This window comes from Trachypithecus francoisi, unplaced genomic scaffold, assembly GCF_009764315.1.
Source record: "Trachypithecus francoisi isolate TF-2019V2 unplaced genomic scaffold, Tfra_2.0 Lachesis_group16, whole genome shotgun sequence".
Classification (NCBI taxonomy): Eukaryota; Metazoa; Chordata; class Mammalia; order Primates; family Cercopithecidae; genus Trachypithecus; species Trachypithecus francoisi.
In genome coordinates, this window is record NW_022681461.1 from 17,959,346 (window position 1) to 17,978,701 (window position 19,356).

Genomic DNA, 19,356 nt, shown 5'->3' on the forward strand with positions numbered 1-19,356 from the left:
TTTAACTTTAATAAATTTAAAGAGCCACAAATGCCTAGGGTAACCATATTGAACAGCATACCTCTAAAGCATCAAGGGTTTGAGGGACATGATAACCTTTTGATAGGCAGTACTTTTACAAATCAAAGAAGTACTCAATAAATATTTAGCACCAACTGGTCAATTTTAACTTTTATCACCTACCTTTTCTAGCTCCTTTCAAGTAAAGACAAAACCAAAACAAAAGTAGCAACAATGAAAAAACCCACACTACTTTAACAACAACAAAAAAAACCACATTACCTTAACAACAATCTCCCTCGAAAAAACTAGGCATTTTTAATATATAGGAGTGGCACAGCCAAAGATACAAAATAAACTAATGTCATCAAGACAAAGAATTAGAAAAATAAGCATACTAGAAGTTATTTATGTTTAATGCTTAAAAGTCTGAATGCACAAACAATCTACCATTATAGAAGTACTGGTGGTCAATACAATGCATTAGAACTATGTACAATGCACAGTTTAGTATCAAAATCTTTCTACACTGTAGAGTTTTACGAAACTGTTAATGACATCAAACACTAAGCACTTAAGACACCATTTTTTTTTCTGCTACCACATTAGGAACGTCAATGGACAGTCCATTTCAACTTGCAGCATCCATCCATTTCTAGTATGAAATTAAGTAATTTTCTACTTATACAATAAAGTATATCTACACGGTTCTTTTGATTTTGATCCATAGCAGCAAAGGCACTGTACATCAGCAGATCCACAGACTTAAAAGATTTTTAAAGCATTCAAACAAAAAAAATAATAAAAAAAGAGTCACATATTATAGTTTAACAGCAACAACAACAACATAAAAGATAACACAATGTTTCTGGCACAATGGCACAGCCTGTGTCCATTTCAGGGACATCCAACTAAGACATGGAAAGAACCGGAGGTAAAGAAAGCAAGTCCTCATCCCAGGAAAGAGTCCATTCTTTGTGTTTTTCAGAGGGAGGTCTCTGCAAACCCTTCTCTGCTGTCCTTGATTTGTGAAAGACTTAACTTGCACAGCAGTGGGAGTCCTCCCCATAACTGTGCAGCTCCCAAAGAGCATGCCACAAAATAACCCATAATTTCTCCTAACAACAAAACTGACTAAAGATATATATATGTATCTCCTTTTGCAAAGAAACGTGGCAAAAATATCCAGAAGGGATTAAGTTCTCTCTTTGAGGCCAAATTTAATTTGTTCATCTGTCTATAATACAACAAAAAAGAGAACTAAAAACATACTACAAAGACACTTGTCAACGAGTCAAAAAAAGAAAAAAGTCCAATTACTTTTACCGAATATCATCTAAAGCTATAGATATATTGGTTAACGTCGTCTAAATAGATCCAAATGAGTATGAGATGGCCTGTTGTGTTCTAATTGTTCAGCCAAATTTCCAAAGGTCTTTAAAAGATGTAGAAAACAAAAACAAAAAAACCTAATAACAACACAGCAACATATTGCTTCCATGTGTAATTATACATTTCACATCTCTATACAGTCATCAGTCTACATTTAGTGACATTTTAAATCAATTATTTTAAACCTTCCTTTCCCCTCCTTTGCCAAAAAAAGGGGGGGAGGGGTATCAAATACAACGCACCTTCATTATCAATGCAGGAGCAGACAGCTTTATTTAGTCAGTCATTGTTAGAAAGCCTTCTTTAAACAAAATAAATATATTACAGATATAATACATAATTAAAGATTCTGTTCACTGTTAAGTATGCTTATTCCATGTTCTTCCAAGTAGATAGCTGAAGATTTGGTATCACAGGTTTTTAATGACTATTCACAATTCAATAGCAAGTGGGAAGTGAGGTTAAGAAAGGGGATTTAAACTCCACGACTGCAATGAGTATCTGAAATCCTTGGTTTTTAGATGCGGGGATGGGGGGTGAACAAAAAGGATGACAGAGCAAAGTGCTACCAGGAGGAGTCCAGTCTGCATGAAGATTTGTCCTTAATAAATAACTTCATAAACTGTGGCCTTCTTATCACCAGAGCCAGTGACAATGTATTTGTCATCCACGGAGATGTCACAGCTAAGCACCGATGAGGATTCTTTGGACTAGGAAAGAAACAAATAATCAAAAATGTTAAATACCGAAAGAAAATTCCATGAGTATGGAGGACTCGGAGCAAATGCAAATGTAATGTGCTCCTTCACCAAACAGGAGCCCAGTCAAGGAAAGGTGAAATGTGGTCACGGAGAGTGTTGCTGCCTTTTTATTTATTTATTTATTTTTTAACGAGACAGGGTCTCTCTCGGTCACTCAGGATGGACTGCAGTGGTGTGACCACAGCTCACTGCAGCCTCGACCTTCCGAGCTCCAGCCGTCCTCCCACCTCAGTCTCCTGAACTGCCGGGACTATGACACCGCTGTGTCCTATACACCTGCTTTTTTAACTTTCTTTTTGTAGAGGCAGGGTCTCACTAAGTTGCCCAGACTGGTCTCAAACTCCTGGGCTCAAGCGATCCTCTTGCTTTGACCTCCCAAATTATGCCTGAGATTACAGGCATGAGCCACCACGTGGCACTTTCTTAAAATGGCAGAGGTGGATCGGATCCACCCTTGGCAACACCTCACTAGGTCAGTCAGGAGGCTTCTGCCCTGGGGACATCAGGTAGGCAGGCAAGCCCATGGTTTGAGCACCTCTGCTGGCAAAGCAAGACCTTATGTCAAGCCCTATTCTACCGTTAAGAGGGGGGTGTTATTGGCATGAAAAACCCTCAACTTCAAACAGATGGCTTGGAGTTAGGTTGAGCTGTGGAACACAGCACAGGTCACTTAACCTGTCTGCATCTCAGTTTCCTTACAATAGCAAATAGGTAGACATTTTACCTGTCTACCACCTCAGAGGGATGTAGCAGAGTTCAGTGAGATCAGATATGAGAAATGGCACTGAAAACACATTAAAAAAAAAAAACAAAGAATATAAAATTATTTCTAGTGAAAAGCCTAATGCTCCCACTGTTAAAATGTAACACAAATTTGCAAGAGGGGAGAGGTTCAACAGTTAAAAAGAAAAACATACCATAGAGTTTTGTATATACCATATTCAACTGTAGTATGAAGGATTCAATGTTAACTTTTAACTAAACTGTGTTCATTTAAAATGAAAACAACACATGATTTTAACCAGGACTCTGAATACTTTAAACACTTAAAGACACAGTACTTAGGCTTACTATAAAAAGTGTACTTTTTTATTTTAAGCGCAGTTGGGACTATCTAACAAGTGATAATCCATGATATGAAAAATGCTGTATTAAATTATAGGCTTCGAGATCCGCACCGAGATGGCCGAATAGGAACAGCTCCAGCCTCTAGCTCCCTGCGTAAGCAATACAGAAGACAGGAGATTTCTGCATTTTCAACTTAGGTACCAGGTTCACCTCACTGGGCCGTGTTGGACAGTTGGTGCAGGACAGTGGGTGCAGCCCAGCGAGCGAGAGCCAAAGCAGGGCGAGGCATCGCCTCACCCGGGAAGCGCAAGGGGGAAGGGAAATCCCTTTCCTAGCCAAGGGAAACCATGACATACAACACCTGGAAAATCGGGTCACTCCCACCCTAATACTGTGCTTATCCAAGGGTCTTAGCAAACAGCACACCAGTCTGAGATCTAACTGCAAGGCGGCAGGGAGGCTGGGGGAGGGGTGCCCACTCAGGGGTGCACACTGAGGCTTAAGTAGGTAAACAAAGCCACCTGGAAGCTCGAACTAGGTGGAGCCCATCGCAGCTTAAGGAGGCCTGCCTGCCTGCCTGCCTCTGTAGACTCCACCTCTGGGGACAGGGCATAGCCAAACAAAAGGCAGCAGAAACCTCTGCAGATATAAATGTCCCTGTCTGATAGCACTGAAGAGAGTAGTGGTTTTCCCAGCACGGAGTCTGGGATCTGAGAACGGACAGACTGCCTGCTCAAGTGGGTCCCTGACCCCCGAGTAGCCTAACTGGGAGACACCCCACACTAGGGGCAGACTGACACCTCCCACCTCACATGGCTGGGTACACCTCTGAGACGAAGCTTCCAAAGGAATGATCAGACAGCAACATTTGCAGTTCAGCAATATTCACTCTTCTGCAGCCTCCGCTGCTGATACCCAGGCAAACAGGGTCTGTAGTGGATCGTGAGCAAACTCCAACAGATCTGCAGCTGAGGGTCCTGCCTGTTAGAAGGAAAACTAACAAACAGAAAGGACATCCACACCGAAACTCCATCTGTACGTCACCCTCATCAAAGACCAAAGGTAGATAAAACCACAAAGATGGGGAAAAAGCAGAACAGAAAAGCTGGAAATTCTAAAAATCAGAGTGCCTCTCCCCTTCAAAAGGAATGCAGCTCCTCTCCAGCAATGGAACAAAGCTGGACGGAGAATGACTTTGATGAGTTGAGAGAAGAAGACTTCAGACAATCAAACTTCTCTGAGCTAAAGGAGGAATTACGATCCCAGCGCAAAGAAACTAAAAACCTTGTAAAAAGATTTGATGAATGGCTAACTAGAATAACCAATGCAGAGACGTCCTTAAACAATCTGATAGAGATGAAAACCATGACATGAGAACTAAGTGTCAAATGTACAAGCTTCAGTAACTGACTTGATCAACTGGAAGAAAGGGTATCAGTGATTGAAGATCAAATGAATGAAATGAAGCGAGAAGAAAAGTTTAGAGAAAAAAGAGTAAAAAGAAATGAACAAAGACTCCAAGAAATATGGGACTATGTGAAAAGACCAAATCTACGTCTGATTGGGGTGCCTGAAAGTGAGGGGGAGAATGGAACCAAGTTGGAAAACACTCTGCAGGGTATCATCCAGGAGAACTTCCCCAACTTAGCAAGGCAGGCCAACATTCAAATTCAGGAAATACAGAGACCACAAAGATACTCCTCGAGAAGAGCAACTCCAAGAAACATAATGGTCAGATTCACCAAAGTTGAAATGAAGGAAAAAATGTTAAGGGCAGCCAGAGAGAAAGGTCGCGTTACCCACAAAGGGAAGCCCATCAGATTAACAGCGGATCTCTCGGAAGAAATCCTACAAGCCAGAAGAGAGAGGGGGCCAGTATTCAACACTGTTAAAGGAAAGAATTTTCAACTCAGAATTTCATATCCAGCCAAACTAAGTTTCATAAGTGAAGGAGAAATAAAATCCTTTACAGACAAGCAAATGCTGAGAGATTTTGTCACCACCAGGCCTGCCCTACAAGAGATCCTGAAGGAAACACTAAACATGGAAAGGAACAACTGGTACCAGCCACTGCAAAAACATGCCAAAATGTAAAGACCATCGAGGCTAGGAAGAAACTGCATCAACTAATGAGCACAATAACCAGTTAACATCATAATGACAGGATCAAGTTCACACATAACAATATTAACCTTAAATGTAAATGGGCTAAATGCTCCAATTAAAAGACACAGACTGGCAAACTGGATAAAGAGTCAAGATTCATCAGTTTGCTGTATCCAGGAGACCCACCTCACGTGCAGAGACACACATAGGCTCAAAATAAAGGGATGGAGGAAGATCTACCAGGCAAACGGAAAACAAAAAAGGGCAGGGGTTGCAATCCTAGTCTCTGATAAAACAGACTTTAAACCAACAAAGATCAAAAGAGACAAAGAAGGCCATTATATAATGGTAAAGGGATCAATTCAACAAGAAGAGCTAACTATCCTAAATACATATGCACCCAATACAGGAGCACTTAGATTCATAAAGCAAGTCCTTAGAGACTTACAAACAGACTTAGACTCCCACACAATAATAATGGGAGATTTTAACACCCCACTGTAACATTAGACAGATCAACGAGACAGAAAGTCAACAAGGATATCCAGGAATTGAACTCAACTCTGCAACAAGTGGACCTAATAGACATCTACAGAACTCTCCACCCCAAATCAACAGAATATACATTCTTCTCAGCACCACATCGCACTTATTCCAAAAATGACCACATAGTTGGAAGTAAAGCACTCCTCAGCAAATGTACAAGAACAGAAATTATAACAAACTATCTCTCAGACCACAGTGTAATCAAACTAGAACTCAGGATTAAGAAACTCAATCAAAACTGCTCAACTACATGGAAACTGAACAACCTGCTCCTGAATGACTACTGGGTACATAACGAAATGAAGGCAGAAATAAAGATGTTCTTTGAAACCAATGAGAACAAAGATACAACATACCAGAATCTCTGGGACGCATTTAAAGCAGTGTGTAGAGGGAAATTTATAGCACTAAGTGCCCACAAGAGAAAGCAAGAAAGATCTAAAATTGACACTCTAACATCACAATTAAAAGAACTGGAGAAGCAAGAGCAAACACATTCAAAAGCTAGCAGAAGGCAAGAAATAACTAAGATCAGAGCAGAACTGAAGGAGATAGAGACACAAAAAAAAAACCCTTCAAAAAATCAATGAATCCAGGAGCTGGTTTTTTGAAAAGACCAACAAAACTGAAATTGATAGACCGCTAGCAAGACTAATAAAGAAGAAAAGAGAGAAGAATCAAACAGACACAATAAAAAATGATAAAGGGGATATCACCACCGACCCCACGGAAATACAAACTACCATCAAAGAATACTATAAACACCTCTAGGCAAATAAACTAGAAAACCTAGAAGAAATGGATACATTCCTGGACACACATACTCTCCCAAAACTAAACCAGGAAGAAGGTGAATCTGTGAATAGACCAATAACAGGCTCTAAAATTGAGGCAATAATTAATAGCCTACCAACCAAAAAAAGTCCAGGACCAGACAGATTCACAGCCGAATTCTACCAGAGTACAAGGAGGAGCTGGTAGCATTCCTTCTGAAATTACTCCAATCAATAGAAAAAGAGGGAATCCTCCCTAACTCATTTTATGAAGCCAACATATTCCTGATACCAAAGCCTGGCAGAGACACAACAAAAAAAGAGAATTTTAGATCAATGCAAAAATCCTCAATAAAATACTTGCAAACTGAATCCAGCAGCACATCAAAAAGCTTATACACTATGATCAAGTGGGCTTCAAACCCTGGGATGCAAGGCTGGTTCAACATACGCAAATCAATAAACGTAATCCAGCATATAAACAGAACCAAAGACAAAAAACACATGATTATTTCAATAGATGCTTAGGCCTTTGACAAAATTCAACAGCCCTTTATGATAAAAACGCTCAATAAATTTGGTATTGATGGAACATATCTCAAAATAGTAAGAGCTATTTATGACAAACCCACAGCCAATATCATACTCAATGGGAAAAAACTGGAAGCATTTCCCTTGAAAAATGGCACAAGACAGGGATGCCCTCTCTCACCATTCCTATTCAACATAGTGTTGGAAGTTCTGGCCAGGGCAATCAGACAAGAGAAAGAAATCAAAGGTATTCAATTAGGAAAAGAGAAAGTCAAATTGTTCCTGTTTGCAGATGACATGATTGTATATTTAGAAAACTCCATCGTCTCAGCCCAAAATATCCTCAAGCTGATATGCAACTTCAGCAGTCTCAGGATACAAAATCAATGTGCAAAAGTCACTAGCATTCTTATACACCAATAGCAGACAAACAGAGAGCCAAATCATGAGTGAACTCCCATACACAATTGTTTCAAAGAAAATAAAATACCTAGGAATCCAACTTACAAGGGATGTGAAGGACCTCTTCAAGGAGAACTACAAACCTCTGCTCAGTGAAATAAAAGAGGACACAAACAAATGGAAGAACATTCCATGTCCATGGATAGGAAGAATCAATATCGTGAAAATGGCCATACTGCCCAAGGTAATTTATAGATTCAATGCCATCCCCATTAAGCCACCAATGACTTTCTTCAGAGAATTGGAAAAAACTACTTTAAAGTTCATATGGAACCAAAAAAGAACCCTCATTGCCAAGACAATCCTAAGCCTAAAGAACAAAGCTGGAGGCACCATGCTACCTGACTTCAAACTATACTACAAGGCTACAGTAACCAAAACAGCATGGTACTGGTACCACAACAGAGATATAGACCAATGGAACACAACAGAGCCCTCAGAAATAACACCACACATCTACAACCATCTGATCTTTGACAAACCTGAGAAAAACAAGAAATGGGGAAAGGATTCCCTATTTAATAAATGGTGCTGGGAAAACTGGCTAGCCATATGTAGAAAGCTGAAACTGGATCCTTTCCTTAAGCCTTATACAAAAATTAATTCAAGATGGATTAGAGACTTAAATGTTAGACCTAAAATCATAAAAACCCTAGAAGAAAACCTAGGTAATACCATTCAGGACATAGGCATGGGCAAGGACTTCATGTCTAAAACACCAAAAGCAATGGCAATGAAAGCCAAAATTGACAAATGGGATCTAATTACACTAAAGAGCTTCTGCACAGCAAAAGAAACTACCATCAGAGTGAACAGGCAACCTACAGAATGGGAGAAAATTTTTGCAATCTACTCATCTGACAAAGCGCTAATATCCAGAACCTACAAAGAACTCAAACAAATTTACAAGAAAAAAACAATCCCATCAAAAAGTGGGCAAAGGATAAGAACAGACACTTCTCTAAAGAAGACATCTGTTGGCTGCATAAGACACATGAAAAAATGATCATCATCACTGGACATCAGAGAAACGCAAATCAAAACCATAATGAGATACCATTTCACACCAGTTAGAATGGCGATCATTAAAAAGTGAGGAAACAATAGATGCTGGAGATGCTGGAGAGGATGTGGAGAAATAGGAACACTTTTACACTGTTGGTGGGACTGTAAATGAGTTCAACCATTGTGGAAGACAGTGTGGCGATTCCTCAAGGATCTAGAACTAGAAATACCATTTGACCCAGCCATCCCATTACTGGGTATACACCCAAAGGATTATAAATCATGCTGCTATAAAGACACATGCACATGTATGTTTATGGCGGCACTATTCACAACAGCAGAAACTTGGAACCAACCCAAATGCCCATCAGTGACAAACTGGATTAAGAAAAATGTGGCACATATACACCATGGAATACTATGCAGCCATAAAAAAGGATGAGTTTGTATCCTTTGTAGGGACATGGATGCTGCTGGAAACCATCATTCTCAGCAAACTATCACAAGAACAGAAAACCAAACACTGCACGTTCTCACTCATAGGTGGGAACTGAACAATGAGATAACCTGGACACAGGAAGTGATGTCACTTCATCACACACTGAAGTCTGTTGTCGGGTGGGGGAGTGGGGAAGGATAGCATTAGGAGATATACCTAATGTAAATGACGAGTTAATGGGTGCAGCACACCAACATGGCATATGTATACATATGTAATAAACCTGCATGTTGTGCACATGTACCCTAGAACTTAAAGTATAATAAAAAAGAAAAATAAATAAAAAAAATAAAGTAGAAGTTTCATGACTGCAACAATTGGCTTTTTTTGCCCTACTGATTATCTTGCATACTATTTTGGATTCGATGGAATTAATCTACTTTATGATGACTTAATACCACTTGGTCAAGAAAACTGGAAGTCTATTATATTACTTCTAAAAAAGAACACTAGGAAATAACATCCTAAATATAGAAGGTTAATAAAGGCGAGTCTTTCACTTTGCCTATGAAATTCTCATGTACCAGTAGGAGAGAGGAGGAGAGAGTGTGTGTGCACACGTGCACATATGGGTACTATGTCTACAATTTGGTCATTCTACAAATAATTTCACAAGCTATACAAAGTTCCACTGAGTCAATAGGAAAAATAAAAGTTTATAAAACTGATTTTTATCAAACGTTTCCATAGCACTCGTCTTTGGAAAAAATAAAATAAAAAAACTACTACTACTAACAAGAGCGTATTTAAGCAAAATGCTCAACTTTTAAAATTAAAAATTAAAAAAGACATACATGTACAAAATTCCCAGAAGACATAAAACCTCTACTCCAAAAAGGAATTGATGATGAAGCAACAGTGAGCACTGAATCAGGCACAGCACTGGCTCTGAGCGCAGAACACTGGGGACTATCCTCAGCTCCATGGCTTTGCTGTGACACTTAACCTCCCCTTGGACACAGTTTCCTTCTCTGTACAATGTCCATAATACTAGCTCTGACCTGCCAGGACACTTCTGCACATTATTAATCTGAGAGAATGCACAGAGAGTTTGATTAAACAAACATAAGTGGTAGTTAACAAGTTCCATGTTACCTGGAATATACTGGCCCCATAAGGTGTTCTCCAGGCATTCAGAAGGTTGTCCTTTCCAGTGCTTACAAACCATTTGCCTACAGGTAAAGGGTTTTGAAAAAGGCAATGTTTGTGTTACTTTGTCAGACACCAAGATGTGCTTTATAGAACATCAAACTATTCACAGAAAACTCATCCATTTGTAAGAAAGTAACTTTCACTTCAAAAATAAAGCCTATCTTTCTGGATTTAATGAGTCATTAATCCTTAAGGTTAAAGTGGATTAATGCCAGAAAATTACATGGTGTTGGGGAAGCAGGCATGTATCAGGAAGTAATTGAATTCTGAAGAGGGGCATGGTAATGAACTCAAGGATTCGACTTGGAAATAAAAACACAGGAAGGGGGAAGGAGCAATTCTGGCTGACAGAAAATGGACAAAAGGTGCTTGCTTACCACAATGGGCAAACTTGAGCGACAACACACAGCTCTCATGAAGATGTAGTTGGTATTTGTCTGGCTTGGTGACATGCAAAACTTCCACATTGCTGTTCTCCATCCCCACTGCAAGCCACTCTCCAGTTGGGCAGTAGCCCAGAGAAAAGATCTACAATTAAAACAGGTGATAGTGACAGTGGCCACAGTGGACACACTTCTTTCATCTGGGAGGTACTATCCCTTCTACAGATACTACTTAAATTATGAAGAAAATCAAGATAATTTGAATTGTACAGGGGAAAACCAAAGTCAAATGGATGATTTCAAAGTAATGAGATTTCAAAGTGATTAATCCAGAATCAAAAGTGACATCACACGGTAAGTGAACTGCCTCCTCTTTCAGTAAGTGATATGTTTCATAAAACTGTATCTTTTTTATTTTTTATTTTTTTTATTTTGAGACAGAGTCTTGCTCTGTTGCCAGGCTGGAGTGCAGTGGCGCAATCTGTCTCCTAGGTTCAAGCGATTCTCCTGCCACAGCCTCCTGAGTAGCCAGGACTTACAGGTGCATGCCGCTATGCCCAGCTAAGTTTTGTACTTTTAGTAGAGATGGGGTTTCACCATGTTGGCCAGGATGGTCTCGATTTCCCGACCTGGTGATCTGCCCACCTCAGCCTAAAACCGTATCTTTGAAATGCCTCAGCCACAGATCATACCTGGGAGGTGAAGTCATGCTGCTGCAGCTGCCGCCCCTCACGCAGGTCCCAGGACCTGACCGTGTTGTCCAAACCGCCTGTCCAGAGCTTGGTGCCATCATTAGAAATGTCAATACAGCTGGCTCCGTCCGTGTGGCCCTGGAATTGCCTGAAAATGTCAAAATGGAGGGAAAGCCCTTGAAAAGTTAGCTTTTAGTTAAACTCAATTTAGAATTCCTTGATGATTCAATTTCAATCCAGGCCTTATTTGTAGATTTCATTTTGGTTTATTATGGTTTCTAATTATTCAAAGTAGTAACAAAGCATATATGAAGAGATTAAAGTTTAACGGAGATGCCAAATGTCCTGTACTTTTTGCTTGATTTTGAATACTTAGGAATTCTTCTAATTACTTTTTCATGAAAACATGATTGATATTACTAATGGAAAAAAAAAATCTGAAATTAACAAAAGGAAACACGCCTACACGTATATGAACTAATCAAAGATATAATCTGAGACCTATTCTATCACTGTGCTATGAGGGAGAGAGAATTTAATTTTCCCTTTTAGAAAGGGCTGGAGATGGCACAGGGAGCGACAGAACTAGTCCTGCCAGTGAGCAGCAATGTGTCTGTGGGTGGCTGTGCAAGACGGAAGGTGAGGCTCTCAAGTAAGGCACCTGGAAAAGATACTCAGTGTGAACTACTGGCCCAGGAATCACTCATGGCAAAATGTACCAAGGTCACCAAGAGAAAAAAGGGTTAGAAGCAGCTTCCCGTAAGAGCCTGACTGATAAGCAATGAAAGTGACGATTTGTTTTGGAATCTATAGGTTTCAGTCCTTTGAAATAACAGATAGTAAAGCCCTCTTCTTTTACACACGTGACTTGTAGCTACCTCTGATTACAACCTTTTCATACCCTGTAGCTGATCATTCTGCTTGCTTGTTAATCTCTTAGGTATTGACACCTAGAGAATCGTTTCAGAGCTTTTCCCATCTACCAACACCAAACCTTTATAATCTCATTTGTAAAGTTTTATCTATCCAACCTCAAAGGTGGGACAACAGATAATCTAGACCATTTCAGAATGAGTTGCACCGAATACAGTGCATAGGCCCATGGGAGTTGCTAAATACCTGCTGAAGGAATGAACCTGTTAGATGTCTATGGCACTCAAGACAGTACCATACACTGATGTCTATGGTAGCCAAGACAGTACCATATACTGTGAATCTTCTCAGTGAGGCTCTATCAACAATAATGGTTTGTTAGCAAACACAGATGGCAAATTACAGATGTCTAATGAGCTCATGAGGTCATGGAAACCTTATGCATATTAATTATGTCAAACTGACCTCATTTTGTTAAAACAAATTAGTGATGCTTTAGTATGTCAAGGAAGGAAAAAAAACTTCATTTTATGAAGTTCAAGTACTATAGAAAACCAGATTTTTATACTGACAATTTGTTTTTAACATCTTAAAATGGACCTGTTCTGAACAATTTTAAGTAAGATATCTCTTTACACAGACACACACACACACACATACACACCCATACCTACATACACAGTACTTTGGCAAAATATGGTAAAATCGGCTTCTCCTCACAACCTGGTAACGGATCCTGCTAACCTACCTCACCAAGGTCTGGTTGTGCAGATCCCACACAGCGATGTTGCCGTCACTGCAGCATGAGAAGCAGACCTTGGAATCGGGGCTGATGGCCAGGGCATAGCAGGCGGGGGCCGAGGATGTCAGCTCTGCCTTGATGCGTGGGGTTGGAGCCGCCAGGTCCCAAATGGACAAAGTACTAGCTTCCCCTCCAACAATTAGGGTGCGACCATCAGGGAGCAATCTGCAGGAACGGATGTAGTTATCCCTGTTCTGTAGAGACAAAAACCATCAAGAGATTACTCATGAGGAAAGGAAAACAGCATTAACATGAGAGCAGAAATCCATAAAAGTATTGTGTTCCCTCCTGGTTTAATGAGCCATTTATACTTATGACAATGATAAAGTGGATTAATGCTAGAAAATTACATGAAATTAGGGAAGTACTTAAACTTGATCTACAAAATGTAGTACTGAGATATTTAATCTTAATTAGCATCAAAATGCAAAGCTCTATACCCACTCCCACCACCACCAAATTAACCAACTGCTTGCATCATCTGCACACACAGATACACACGTACACTAACGCAGGAGCTCTTACAGTCTTGGAGTATCCAAACCTGGAACCTTGGTAGACTCAGGCTCAGTTCTGCTGCTGAAAGGTCCTGCTACTAATGGCAAGCAAGTTTCAGGGGTAGATCCCTGGTAGTCTGTTCCTTTTGCCTGGGCCTGCATTACGTGACTAAAGGGCATCATGCATTTGATGAAGCTGCACCAGAGGCAAGACTTGATCATGGAGTGTTAAGTAACAGAAAAAAAAAGTTCCTCCTAGCTCATGAGGTTACAGGAATCTTATGTATATTTAATTATGTGCAATTGATGTAGCCTCATGCTATAGCAAAAATTCTACTAAACTGACATTTCCTAAAGAACTCAAGGGCTAAGGCCAATGTAGCAGCTGAGGGGCTATCTAGTATTTGCCACATGAGGCAGTAAGTTACTCTTTACACATGACAGATGATATTTAGGTGCACGCTCATAAAGTCACTGTATGGGCTCTTAGTTTGCTTAACCATCGGAGAGGAAAACAAGTGGTTTGTCTTTTCCTGTGGGAGGCAGAGTTAATGAAATCAGTATGGTGCACATGCCACACATGAAGAACTAGATCACGGTGTCTCTAGGAAGCAAAAGACATACTCCAAGTGAAAGATCGCAATTCCCTGAAGAGCAACTATCCGCCTGGGATCAATACTGTGTGGTGTTGCTCATACATACAGTTCTCTCATCAGCTCCTGCTGTTTTCTGAATGAAAGTCTAAGTCTTGTTCATCCATGTTCACTCACCAGACAGTCGAGCTGGGAGACAGGACTCTTATTGCCAGGGTGGCTGATGTCCCAGACCTTGACGCAGCCCTTCCCGCCCGTGTATACGTGTCTCGTGGGGTTGCTGATGGTCACCGCACACACCACCTCCCCATGGTTGAGGGTGTTGATCTGGCGAGCATGCCGGGGGATTCCGGGTCCGATGAGGGCGTCGGGGGGAAAAGGGACAGGCTGCATCTGACCGTCTGCGCTAACATGGAAGGAGTATGCTCTAAGGCAATGGAGAGGAGAAAAGAAAGAGGGGAATGTAAAAAATGTCCCTTAACTGTTCAGTGTAATGAGATGAGAAATAAAACACCTTCAGTGCCACTTGTGATTTACGAACAAATCGAATTTACCCATACAGTGTAAAGAATATAATTTCCAGAATCATACAGCTAGGCTGCTACAGAGCTAGATCTCAGGCTGACTCCGTACAAACTGCTGTGAGACATCAGTAGTTACTTAGAATCTCTAAACTGCAGTTCTAATCTCTAAAATGAAGAGAATGCTACCTATACCTCACAGAATTAAATGAGATAACCAATGTCAAGTGCAATAGCCACCTTCAGGGATTCTCCATAAACCTGCATTGCCTTCTCCTTTGGATGAATCAGAGGCCTGTGATGAGGCCTTGCCTACAGATCAATTCATTTCAGGCAAGGGACTTACCAAGGGAGATGAGTAGGCCAAAATCAGGAAGCTTTAAGGAGTTAAGAGCCTCTAGGCTTAGATGTTGAAATGACAGATGTGAAAAGAAAAAAAAAAGATAAAGCCCTAGTTTAAAACCTTGATCAGACTTGACAATCACAAATTCTAATAAATCCAAATGGAATGAGAACCTAAAAAAGCGTCCTGACAGCCCCAAAGGCCCGCCTGTGAGTATCTCTCAGCAGTTCCATCTCCAGTTCATTTCCAGGGAAAGCCCTTAGGTGGTGAAAGCTTTTGGTTCTAAAATGCAACTTAAGTAAGAGCATCTCCCTCAACACACTCATTTTTATTTTTAGGGCACGAAGTCAGGAAGGGGCGAGTGAGGCTATTGTGATGCATGTTTCTGGAAGCAGAAGACATCAGTGGCAGGCAGGAGGCAGCTGGGCCTATACTGGGGACTATCATAGACAACAGCCCATTTTGGAAACAATGCTATTCTACTTGGGCACGGAGCTTGGGAATCTGCTCTGCTTATGGAAAGTAGTTCACAAAAGACACACCAAGGGAAAGCATTGTGGGTGCACAAAGGACAGGAGGCTGGACCAAACCGCGGAAGCTGTAGAATTAAATTAAAAGTTTATCGTTCCTTAATGGCAAAAATTTACAAGCCGGCCACATTCATCAAAATTCAGTCCATTATCGAATGGTCCTCAACTACCTGAATGTTCCTAGAAAACATGAAGCATGCATTGAGGCTGTGGAAGATGAAGGCACCAGACAGTGGCACGCTCTTACTTCCTCTGCAGATTACAGAGTGTTGCAGAAGAACATACTACGTGAGACTTGCTGGAGGGGAAGGATGTGGGAAGCTAGGAAGCCAATGGACAGAAGACGTTTCTTGCATCAAATCAACAGGACTTGGAGATACACTGGATGGGTGACCTGAGAGAGAGATGCTGAAGAGGACCCTAGGGCTTAGAACCTGGGTGACCAGGTAGCCTGCATTACCTAGTGAAGGTGACAGGGAAGCATAACTCAAGGGTACACCTACAGGGAGGTGAAAGAATTGGTTTTCTTGAACTTAGGGCAGAAATCCAAACAGCTATGATTCAGGAGAGAGGTCAGGTTAGAAACCATCCATAAAGAAGTGATGTCTGAAGCTAAGGGGACGGAAATAAGAATCCCAGAGCAGATTATGCAGTGAGAAGCAGACCAGATACAGAATTCCAACGAATGTGGACATTTAAGGAATCTCCAGCCAGAGTAGTCATGGAATTAAATTATTAGTAGAGATAATAAAATAGAAAGGGAGAGAAGATGTTCAATCACATGACAATTTACTAAGATTCATTCACTTAACACACATTTCTTGAATATCCCAGTGTGCCAAGCACTATGGTAAGAATAAGAAAGAAATGCACACACCTTGTTCTCCTGAAGTTACAGCCTGAGGGGCACATTCATTAGTGAGATATGCACATAAATAACTATCAAAATGTCAGATGGTCAGTGTGATGAACAATGCATGGTAGTCTAGGAATTTGACAGAGTGAAAAGGACAGAGGAAATGGCAATGGGGCTGCAATATTAAGAATGGGTACAAATTGTCTGAAGACAGTATGATGATTAGGAGTGTGGCAAATTCAAAGACCAGAGCAAGAGAGCATGCTAACTATTCATTTATTCAGCAAATACTTCCTAAATGCCTCGTATGTTCTAGTTACCATCAGGTGCTGGGAAATCAGAGGTGAACAATATCCACAAAGTCCCTATCCTTACACTAATCTACATCCCAGAGGGGAAAACAGGTAACAGACAAATATAAATAAGTAAGCTCAGACAGTGGAAAATAGCATTAAATATACACACACAGTTTCAGATAAAAGAGAGTAGGGGTGCACAGAGTGGCAGTCAGGTGGCCCTCTCTGAAGAGGCAGCATATGGGCTGAGAGCTGAAGGAACGACACAGGCCTTACAAATAAGTAATGGGGAATGTGCTCAGGGAACGGCAAATGCAAAGGCCTTGACCAGAAATAAGCAAGGAGGCCAGAGTGCAGTCGGTGGAGAGCATACAGGATATGAAGGGACAGGTAAGGCCAAACTAAAAAGGGCCATGTAGGCTGTGATGAGTACAAATGTGAATCTGGAGACTTGTGCAAAAAAAGTGACACAATTCAGTTAACGTCTTCAAATGATCTGATTGCTGGGTGAAGAATGGAGTGTAGGTGGCAAAACGAAAGACAACTAGTCTGGGGACTACACAGTAATCTAGGGAAGAAGAAGTGGCTAGAGCTTGGGAGACAGTAGTTAAGTTGGAAGTAGAACGTGGAGCACTCCGGCTGACTGGAGCCACAGTAGGTTGTACTGGATGGGATGATTAGAATCTGGAGGGGACACAGGGGTGATGACAAGCTCTTCTTTGTGAACATGTAAATACAGGTAACTGAAGGTGAGGAAGGCAGATGTTCACTAGAGATGAGGGGGTCCAAGACCACGATGAAGATGTTGCGGGGGTTGTCTTTGTAGATACCAGAGTCAACCAGGATTACGGCAGCCTCTGGGTGGTGGCAGACTCTCAGCCGTATATCAAGTCTTTAATACACTGGGGAAATACTTCCAACAAGGTGGAGGAGGAGGTAGTCCAATGACAAGAGCCTGAAAGGAGCAAAGTTTTCATAAACACGTAGAAAAGTTCTGTTCTTGGAAAGGCTGGGGAAGGGGTGGCAACCACAGCTGTTATTAACCCCACTGCTGGTGCTGAGGTCAGTGAATGAAATAGAAAGGTCACCCCGTAGAGAGCTGCAGGTGAAGGGGTGACCTCAGGAGACGGCCAGATTTCAGTTCAGACAAGGAGAAGGCGGCAGTAATGCTCCTTAAAGGCTGAGGTTCTGAGGGATGACGACCAAGAAAAAGGCTAATTGATTTAGCAATTAGGAGGTCATGAAGACTAAATCTTAAAGGAAGGGAAAGGAAGATTATTCGAAGTTTAGATGGTGTTATACATTCTTAATGATAATTTATTAGGAAAGTCATCTCATTCTCTAGTCTAGAGTCACTAAATGGTTTTTAAAGAGCACTGAGATTTTAAATAGTTAAGAAAACAGGCACACCATTTCCTTCAAGGTCTTCAACAGGACAGCCTTCACCTCAATCACAACCACTCTGTGAGCACCTACTATGTTCCCGGAAAGAGTCCTTTCAAGAGTCCAGATGAATTCCAAGAGCCTGCTTTCATTAATGTGGCCCTCTGTTCGCTATTAATTTACATAGCAGGCACTCAGAACTGGCAACAATAAAGCTCTAGTACATACTTATTATCAGATTTCGATAGACTCTTTGACTGTAACTAGCAAAGACTCCTGGAAGGTATGAGGGAAGTCAACATAGCCAGGAATCAGAGAAACCCAGGCGCAAAGGACTATTCTGTTTCTAACTAATTTAATGCACCACTATATGAAACATCTCCCATCCATATACTCTGACGCAAATGTCATGCTAAGGATACAAAATTAGGTAATGCACCTGGTCTTGCCCACAAGTGACTAACAATCTAGTTAGCATGATAAGAGAAAAGTACAGAAGTGACTACAATATCAGGTCACATTCTAATGGAAAGTATTCTGAAGTGTTTTGAAAAGGAAAGAGAGAGCTTATGTTGCATGAGAGAGAGACATGGTAATAGAAATGGGTTTTTAAAGAGTGAAAAGATATCATCAAGTAAAGAGAAAGATGGAAAAAATATTCCAGATAGCAAGAATAGCAGAGAACAAAAGTTCCAAAAGGATGAGGTGAAATGAGCTGGTTTTAATCCAGGAAATCATTCAACAATAACCACACAGTAGGTGGATAGAAGAACTGGCCAAGCACAGTCTGAAAAAACATACCAGATCTGTATCTCTATATAATTAAATCAATGTAATGCTATAAAAGGGAAGGAACAGAATGCCAGCCTGAGACCTTCCCAGAATTGACTGAAGGGATTTTTGAGGGATAGAGGGAGTGTGCCATTACTGGGCAAAGCTATTCATAAAATAAACTTAGTAGTAAGGAGTAGGATGGACAGGAGGAATTAAAAACAATTATTCCTGTTGGGCGTGGTAGCTCACGTCTGTAATCCCAGCATTTTGGGAGGCCAAGGGGGATAGATCACTTGAGGTCAGGAGTTCGAAGACCAGTCAGTGAAACCTCATGTCTACTAAAAATACATAAAAATTAGCCAGGCATGGTGGTGCATGTGCCTGTAATCCCAGCTACTTGGGAGGCTGAGGCATGTGAATCATTTGAACCCAGGAGGCAGAGGTTGCAGTGAGCTGAGATTAAGCCATTACACTCCAGCCTGGGCGACAGATCGAGACTCTGTCTCAAACAACAACAA

The 19,356-nt window shown here is 41.0% G+C and overlaps 1 protein-coding gene across 23 annotated transcripts in view; it reads right to left on the reverse strand.

Annotated features, from left to right (window-relative positions):
- Positions 1-395: 395 nt before the first annotated feature.
- The window catches only part of LOC117098431 (transducin-like enhancer protein 4), a 157,632-nt gene continuing 138,671 nt past the window's right edge, over positions 396-19,356 (reverse strand). For all 23 annotated transcript variants that reach the window (XM_033237003.1, XM_033237015.1, XM_033237019.1 and 20 more), the window contains 6 exons: positions 14,313-14,562; positions 12,992-13,239; positions 11,371-11,518; positions 10,673-10,823; positions 10,239-10,315; positions 396-2,102 (listed from right to left, as the gene is read on the reverse strand). In XM_033237003.1, coding sequence (XP_033092894.1) covers positions 1,995-2,102; positions 10,239-10,315; positions 10,673-10,823; positions 11,371-11,518; positions 12,992-13,239; positions 14,313-14,562 — 982 coding nt within the window. In that variant the 3' untranslated portion in view covers positions 396-1,994. The remainder of the gene's footprint in view (positions 2,103-10,238; positions 10,316-10,672; positions 10,824-11,370; positions 11,519-12,991; positions 13,240-14,312; positions 14,563-19,356) is intronic.